At 41.9% G+C, this 9,068-nt stretch overlaps 1 protein-coding gene across 1 annotated transcript in view; it reads left to right on the forward strand.

The window, feature by feature from the left end:
* Window positions 1-9,068, forward strand: part of LOC104530292 (anthrax toxin receptor 2) — a gene marked incomplete at both ends in the record, with an annotated part of 15,317 nt that overhangs the window by 3,573 nt on the left and 2,676 nt on the right. The window contains 3 exons of the mRNA XM_010174834.1: window positions 57-152; window positions 6,004-6,045; window positions 7,091-7,186. Coding sequence (XP_010173136.1) covers window positions 57-152; window positions 6,004-6,045; window positions 7,091-7,186 — 234 coding nt within the window. The remainder of the gene's footprint in view (window positions 1-56; window positions 153-6,003; window positions 6,046-7,090; window positions 7,187-9,068) is intronic.

Raw genomic sequence — 9,068 nt, forward strand, 5'->3', positions numbered from 1 at the left:
CCAAGCAGCAGTTATTTGCAACATCCACTGACGCTGTCTTTCTGCTTCCTTTGCAGTCCAGTGGAGTAGCAGCGCTTATTGCTGTTCTTGTGCTCTTACTGTTAGCGGCACTCGGTCTGCTCTGGTGGTTCTGGCCCCTCTGCTGCAAAGTGGTGAGTAAAGACTATTAGAAAAAGTCACTGGATATGTGTGACTCATGATTACAACTCACACCGTGTTGGGAAACACAGATACCATAGGAAATAGGTTAAATAACCAGAGAGCCACATGTGACATAAGCCATCTGCTGAGGGAGTTTTATTTCATTGGTGATATGCAATAAAAGGAAGGAGATCAGCCTCAACGCTGTGGACTGCACCCTTAGCAGTGCTTCTGGCTTTCTGAGACCTGCACGCACAGGGACCAGCATCAGCACACTGGTGTGCTGCTCACTGGCTTTCTACCGAGTGAGCACGTGTTGTATTTCTGTGAAATCTTGGATAAAAGCCTTTTCTCTAGTATTTGGAAGTTGCTGGCCATAATGGTATGCAGATGTTATCCTGAAATCAAGGACTATTTTAAAAGTACTATCACGAAAATCGGTATTTGTAGTCCATTATGGGCTCTCAGGAAATCCCTTACTGTCTTCATAATCCTTTGCAAACATTGCAGCTCTTTTCATCTGAGTGCACTCTTTATCCTTCTAGCAACATCAGCGATGCTGTTTCACTCAGTGCCCTTCCATCTCCTTCTGTGCTGGGCTTTTTAAATTGTCGAAGTTTGTTATTCATCCAGTGCAACCACAGTGCTGAGGACTTGGGAAGTGGAGATTGCTTCCAGGCTGTTACTCCTCTGTTCCTTGTCTTGTCTCAGGTCTGCAGAACTTGGGGCAGCAGAGGAACTGGCCTTCCACACCTGACCATGCCAAAGCCCACATAATCAAAAGCTTTGGTGTAGTCCATCAGGCCCCAGGCCATCAAAGGGCAAGAAGTCCTCAGCCCCATCTGCATCCTCTTGGTCTGGGGTGTCTGAGGCAAGAACTACGAGCTCTTCTCTAGTAAGACGACCCTCTTCTGTCTCATTCTCCACAGTATAATCCCATCAGAAATCTGGGGAGGTTGTCCATTAGTCGTTTTACTTCAACTTTATTTTAAATTGTGAGCCTTTAAATTGTGGAAAAGGAAAATTCAAAATCAGTAAGAAGCAAGCTTCCTGTTTTCTTATTTTAAAATAATTGGCTAACCTCGATTCATAGACCATCTTCACCCTTGCTAGTTTCTCTACACTTTGTGTCTGTAGGAAGCTGCTACAGCTGGGCATTTCATGTAGATCTGTTATCTGGGGCAGGGTGAGCAGGAGATGGAGGACATGAAGGAAATAATATTGCAGCAGACTTACGCTGGTAGAAAAGCAAACATTTTGTGTTTCAAAATTAGTTATTTTAAAAATACACATTGAAAATATAATTTAAATTCTTAAGTGAAGCCAAGTAACTTTTTTTTTCAGTGTCTCCTGTCAGCTAATTACAGACATACTTTGGAGTGGGTTGTTGCACTCCTCATTCGTAGCTGCTGAGAGGGATCATCATATCCTTTCTCAAGAGCTGCTTTTCTGAAAGCAGCTGCTTTTCTTTTGTCCTTTTCCTGACTTCTCAAGTTTTCCCTTTTTTTTTTTTTCCCCCCAAGACAAACATACTTCCTTTTGAGTTGACCAACATCAGGAACCCTAATGTTCCTTTAGTTTATCAGAGCTCTCAGAATGAGTTACCTCACTAGAACCCTGGATTATGTCACTAGCTGAATATGACTGGCAGAATGGAATCCACGCGTCTCTAATTTGTGTTAGCCCAGCACCAGCCTTTTACAGCTGGAAGTACAATCGATCACATACTCACTTGTGCATGCGGTTTTAATAGTTTGCCAAGTGTATGGGGTTTTTTTTCTCAGCATCAGGTCAACACATGTACAACCTAATGAAAAAAAAACCAAAATACACATTGGTCTGTGTTCAGAAGTTAGTGCTCATCAGTGGTCAGTTCGCATGGTACAGTAAAACTTCATATACTATGCATTTTCCTTTCATTACAGTAAAGAGTGATTGCAGTATCTCAGTCCCTTGAGAGCAGGATTTTTTTTTCCAGTGATGACTCTGTAATGACAATCAATAAGATGCTTCCTGGATTTTTCTATGTCAAAGCCCTACATTAAAAAACCATCAAATTTATATCTCTATAATACATTAAAATATTAGCTGCACCTGCCTAGGCCTGTTGTAAGTGAAAGGAGTTCAGTTTACATTACAGGTGTACATCAAGACATCACACAGAGCTGTGGAGGGATACCTAAGACAGGAGCCAATTAATTAAACTAGACACCCTTTATGATGAATTGCAGAACAGAGACACTACCTTGGGTGCTGAAGATGCACCGTGGCATTAAGGCAGGGACAGTCTCCTGTGCAGAGCTACATCTCCACCGAGAGCTGCACAGAGCTGTGAGAAAATGTCTCTTGGTTCTGATTCACCTTGTGCTTCAGTCTGTTCCTCCCCGATGTTTACTTTACGGGATAGTAACTTGCCCTGAGTATCTTTTCTGCATGTAGTGTTTGGTACAGGAGTAATTGGCTATTTCCGGGGAAGTCCTGAGCTGTAGCTTGGTTAAGTTATTACTAAGAAGCAGCCTGACTTCTATAGGAGCAATAAAACCACAGCACTTTCAATGTTAGTGCCCTCTGTTGTTTCCTCCCACCTCTCATGGATGTTATTTATTTCTTTAAAAAAGAAAAGGTACTTTGAGGAGTCATTGCTACAACGATACTGAGTTCCAAAACCACACGCTATGGCACTGAGCCTATTACCAAATTGTGGTTAGAAGGTGTTGCAGACAGAACAGAACAGAACAGAACAGAATGAGCATCCAGAGCCACACGAGCACGTAATCCCTGCTGCCTGCAGGCAGAGTGGTGAGCTTCAGGTGGTTCAGGCACTCCACTTCATCCTCAGCCTTGACAGCCTTCCTTGCTGTGAGGTCTGTGTACACTTACATGAGGTTGGGGTAGGGGGACTCCTTTTTATCCTCCCTGCCCCCTCTCCCCCCCCTTTTTTTTTTAAAGGCAGTTCACTGTTGACAGTTCTTTCACTCTTCCCTCAATATCAGAACATATGATTGCATCAAGCTGGCTTCAGGCTCTGGTGCTGACATTTCCTAATGCCCACATCACGCGAACATTTGAAAAGTGTTAATGAGCAGATCAAAGGGACTGTTGCCTGAAGCAACTAACTTTTTTTTCTTTCTTTCTTTTTTTTTTTAAGAAATAGGCTCTCCTCCAAACTCAAGTCTAAATAAATGAGATGCAGCCTTGCCTGGTGATGATGATGATAATAAAACAAAACAAAACAAAATTAGGAAGTAATCCATCTCTACGCGGGGTTAATAAGACAGAAGCATTATTCAGAGTCTGCCATATTTAAACAATCTGAATCAAGTTCAGGAAAAGTTAATTTGAAATATTATGATCTTCAGTATGTGCAGTTTCATGCTACATTTGCATTGTTTTCTGCCAAAGCTGCACGGGTTCCTTGGATTTCTCATTTTTTAAAAATGGCTTTCTGCTGATTTCACTTGAAATATCACTCAAGACTGAAAATAATCTTGGTGTGTGCGTGCGTGAGAGAGAGAGCGAGCGTGTCAGGAGCCTGTGGAAACATAAGGATGCAGGCATTTACATTCCACTTCTGTCAGCAGGGGTGAGTATCTGCTACTCAAAGCAGATTATTTTCTCACACCACTGTCACATTTAAAACAAGTTTCATTTTTTGAACCTATTAGAAATAGCAGCTAATTAATGCTTTGGTTAGCTTCAAATCAAGTTTACCCTGTAACTTCAGGGAGTTTAGCAGCTGGCATAGGCTTAGATCCTTTGCTCGGGGAGTCCAGCACAAACTGTCACTGACTTGTGACTTTTAAAGCCCAGTGAGGTCCAGCAAGTGAAGTTTTTCTTGATTCCCTGGGACAGAACTGTTGATTCTGTCAGTATCAGGAGGTGTAGGTCCCAAGCCAACTTCAGCATGCATCACAAAGAAGTTTGCTACGCAGAGGTGTCTTTGCTCGGGAGAGACTGCAAGACTTAAGGATTGTAGAACTATTAAAAGTGGTGTGATAATAACGTTTAATACGTATTTATATAAATCCACAACCTAGCTGGGCCTTTTCCCCCTGTACAGCTTGCAGTCTTGGCAGCAAAATACACGACATAATTGTTAAAGACAGGCAAAAGGGAAATAAGAACAGGATTTAAATAAGATAAGGTGACCCTTAATATATTAAAAGTACTGTTTTACTGTTTCCAGTCTCTTAATTGCTTTCAGTGAGAATTAAATGTCTTCATGCTTTGGAAAATCTTGCTCAGCATCCAAGTATCTCTCAGAATCTGTCCCATGATCCCTCTGTGTTGTTTCTTGTAAAGTTAGGGCAGTAATTCCAATCTGGCTCTCAGGAATATTTCACTAATTAAATAATTGATTTATGTTAAGTATTCTGAAAATTCCTGGTGGGTGGGAAGAAAAAGTATTTGGAAGTATTTAAAGAAAAGTAATTTCTGGCATGTTTTTGCAACATCCTATCAGCAAAAGGATGTCTGGTTAAAATCCATAGTTGACACTGCAATCCACTCAAAGTACTCTGAGCTTTCTTGAATCAACAATTCAGTATCTTAAGCCTAAAGTGCTGTGGAAAAATGTTTCCAAGGGTGCCCTAACTTATTTCTCTATTTGACAGAATTCCTGTATCCAGTGCTAAAAGTCCATAGCTTGTTTAGGCAGTAACCAGAAACTATCTTGGTGGCACTGTGACTTGAAATGTAGATCAAGAAGGAAAACTCTTGATTATTGGTCAAGAAAAATATGTTTCTTTCACTTATGATGCTATACATCTGTGCACTGATTTTATTTATAGGCACTAGTAAATTGAAGTACTGTAATTAATACCATGGAGTGAATAAAAAAAGACATATTTCAATTAAGGTACTTAATCCTGAATTAGGAGATTTAGGTGTTTGTCATCATGGACACTTTTGGTCATGTCTGTATAATACTAATGCCTAGCAGAAACAGACTCCTTTATATTCATGGGGTATTTTTAGTCATTTCTGTACAGTATTCCAGCACTAAAAATGGTATCACTGAACTGTTTTTAGCTTACAAACCTGCTTTCCTTGTGGAAGAATGGCTGTGCCTTCAGTTTCCACCTGAATCATTTCAGACGGTCGCTGCCTTCCTCTTCCCCTCCCTGTACTGTTGAGTTGGTTCCTGTCAGTATCAGGGAACTCCCCGAGATTTACCATCTGTATGTAAGAAAGGGAAGAGGAAGAAACCGTAGGTAGAGGTTTCAATATAAGTGTAAGTGAATTATCCTAAGAGCAGGCCTTACCCAGAAACAGTTTAAGAAGCCTTGTGAACGTAACTCCCACTTGCAGGCACTCCACACTGAACAGTCAAGGAGCTACATACTTCAGTTATTACATCTGAAATGTGAGATCTGCGGAAACGATCTGGATGTCTAGAGGTGAAGCCTGAGCTACCAGAAAGCATTTCACACTTGTCATTGGGCCAGAAATTATCCAGCAGCATGGCACAAGGAAGCAGGCATCTTGGCCCAAGATTATGCAAGACCTCACATAGACCTTGGGATGCTGTTCCTCCCAGGCTTGCTAATTAACTCCATAGGGTTTCATCACTGGCTATTACTTAGAATGACTGAGTCTTATCCGGTCAGGAAGCAAAGTGGCAGACACGTCTGCCCAAAGAGTGTCTGCCAGTCAATTGATGTTATTTTCTATTAGACGGATGGTGTTAATTTCCAGAAGGCCTTGATAATCGATCCCCAAGGGACTCGGCAGCAGCAGTTGCCAGTTTGCAAGCAGATGTGGGGGACTCAGATGGAAACAGCGCACTCTTAAAAATTTTCTGTTGGCTTCTGGATGCTGCCAGTGCAGTTCCTCATGTTTTTATATGTTTGGCTTTTTCAGGTCATCAAAGATCCACCTCCACCTCCGCCAGCTCCAAAAGAGGTATGATATGACGATGCTGTGCTCATCACACCGGTTACACAATGCCACTCCTCTGTGCCTTCCTGTGTTCTGCGAATCCGGCTCTTTGTCCCAGCTGCTGAAGAAGAAAGAACTGCCCCGTGGGAAGCCTTAAGCTGAGAGCGGGATGGCCAAAGTCCAAATCTCTGTTCTGTCTCAGTCATCTCAGTGTGGCATGAATTAAGCCCAAATCCACAGAAATATTTAGGGGCTTTATCCCAAGATAGTCAAACAGTATTTTTCCTGTTGTATAGCAAAACCAGAAAGACTGAGTAGCTCTTGTATAGCAGTCTTAAGGATTCCTGTATGACTTAAACCAGCACTTTTCCACAGCTTTAGCATTCCAGACACTGAAGAATTATAAGGGAATTTCTCTCCCTCTTATGGGTAATAATACAATAGAGAATCTTCTGGTATCTTCAGCATTTTTGCCCCTTGGTCTTGATTTAGCCAGTTGCTTGAGCGTACTCAAGTGTCCCCTGACAGTTGTGTCCATGATAAAGCACACTTCATTGAGCTGAGGCAGCCAAGAGCGCGTTTGACAAAGGTTGGCTTAGGAAACTGCGATCGGCTGTGTAACCTTTATCTGCAGATCTGCTGAGCACCGTCTGCTGAATCCAAATGAGCAGGGCTGGTGATCTGGCTCTTTGAAGCCATTCTGTTTTCTGCAGAAGAAGCTTCTGCAAATCCTTTTCTTTGTGTGTGTTTTAATTATTTTTATTAGTAAAAAGTAAAAGGACGAGGCAAATGATTGCCAGTAGAATACAGTTAGATTCCCCATGTGGACTTTCCTAATGGTTGCCACCAATGCTTTTCCCAGGCAAAACATTAAAAATATTTCCAAACACGACCAGATTTTGTTTGGAAATCGGTAAAAACTTGGGGAACTTAAATACCTGATCTTTCATACCTAACGTGGGAAAACTTACTCTCTGTGAACTCTAGAGAAATATTCTGAAAAGACACTTAGTGGGGGGGAAAAAAAAGGTATCTTTTTAAAATATGTGTTACTTGACTTTATTGACAGGAAGAAGAACAGGAGCCCTTGCCTACCAAGAAGTGGCCCACAGTAGATGCTTCCTACTATGGTGGACGAGGCGTTGGAGGAATTAAAAGAATGGAGGTTTGTATGATACGGAGATGCCCGTTCACTAAAACACAAGCTCTCTGAGGCTGCAAATGGTGGAAACAAAGACTTTTAAAGAAAATACAAGGGGATAATGTGTGCTTCCTTCCCAGTGACATAAGCCTTGTAAAATTTTTTACTGTATCGAACAATTTTGACCTTGCCTATGAAAGAACAGCTTTCAGTAGTTCCATTTGACTGGAACTTTAAATAGCTGCCTGAAGACATGCTCTTTCCATCAAGCTAATGAGAAAGAAAGAGTGAGAGCCTTTTCTGAATCTTTTGGAAGAAATTACAGTGAAACATAAGTCCTCCAACTGTGGGCCAGCCAAATGCGCTGACAATGGTGATGCTAAGGAGAGGCTTGATCCCAAAGGAACTCACAGCGACAACAGTGCCTGTCTTTGAAGAGACATGATAGCATCATGTTAATTAGAATGAAAAATGTGCATCCTTATGGGCACGTCCTTATGTCAGATTTTATAGTCAACTCGGTCTTTATGAAATTTGCAAAGCCGTTTTCTGCAGTTTTTAACTTCAATTTAGGAAACTGTCTCTGTCTGAAATACCCACCTAGGCCACACTGATGTATCTTGATGAAACTTTAAAGGTACTGGCCTAAGAATCAGCTTTGCTTGAGTTCTTTTTAAATGCAGCAGAAGACCAAGCAAGTTTAAAGCTCTGTTGCCTATGTGTGTTTCCTTCAGCAGCCATTCTCCCGGCAGCTTGATTCCTCTGGCAGCTTCCTTGCACAGAGAAAGGAGAGAACAAACCAGTAAACTTCTGCTTGCTGCTCCCATCCTACTTCTCTTTGCTTACTGTATTCCCTTTCGGGGCTGTTACACCTTCACTCCTGCCTTCCCCGCTAGCTTCACCCCTCTGCGACAGTCCAGAATAATTCAGCCAGTATTGTTCACTCTTCCTAAATCTCTATTTGGCATTGCTTTAAAGTTTTATGAAGTAATTTCTAGACCCCACCTGCCATTACAGGCAATAAGTTTTTATATCAAAGTTGTGTTGTCAGACTCTAAAAATTCTGGTTTCTTCTGGGTGAAGTTGCTTTAATCTGAAGGAGAAGGTCATTTTATCAGTAAGGAACCCACCATCTATCTCTAAATGGTTTTAACAGTGTTTAAAATACATTCTAACAACCTCATAAAAACCATCGTAAAAGTACCATTGATCACAGTGAAAAATACAGATGCATTTTAATGACTCAGCAGGGGCCACTTGGACATGAAAGCCCATTCTAATATTGCAGAGAGAGGATTCCCCAGCAAGAAAAAGAGATCACTGAGCAACCCAAACAGTAAAGTTCAAAATAACATAAAGGTTCAAAATAATCCCCCTCCTAAGAAATGATGGTCTGTATTTTACCAAGGTGACTTACAGTATTACAGACCAAATCAAGCTCTGCGCTCGTTCTCTAGATTGAGATTACAGCGTAAAAAACACTTGGTGGTGGTAGAATGGCAAGATTTTCCTCCGAGGTATTTCATTTTTCTGAAGGGACGAGCCTCTGCCTTGCCTACGTTATTTGCCTCACTTTCCCTATCAGCACATTCTGCATAAGGCGCTGATAAGGATTAAGAAGCCAGGCTGCTTCCTTCTCCTATCCTGTGGCATCGTTACTGCAGCATATTAAAATAAAGAGCATCCCTAGCATGACCTGGAGCAGTCTTCTCCCTCCCTCCCTCCAGGTAGCAGAAGGAAGTGTAGGGGTGTGTCTTCTTCCTCATGACTTTGTGGCCCTTCGCAGTGGGGGAGCTGTTGCAATCCCACTGTTTCTCTGCCTACTTTTCCACTGCTTGAACTGGCAGGTAGCAAGGCAGAACTGACACAGACCTACCAAGCAGTGTGCAGCAATGCTCTTACCTCT

The sequence above is a fragment of the Antrostomus carolinensis genome, unplaced genomic scaffold (genome assembly GCF_000700745.2).
Source record: "Antrostomus carolinensis isolate BGI_N321 unplaced genomic scaffold, ASM70074v2 scaffold8569, whole genome shotgun sequence".
NCBI classification, from domain to species: Eukaryota; Metazoa; Chordata; class Aves; order Caprimulgiformes; family Caprimulgidae; genus Antrostomus; species Antrostomus carolinensis.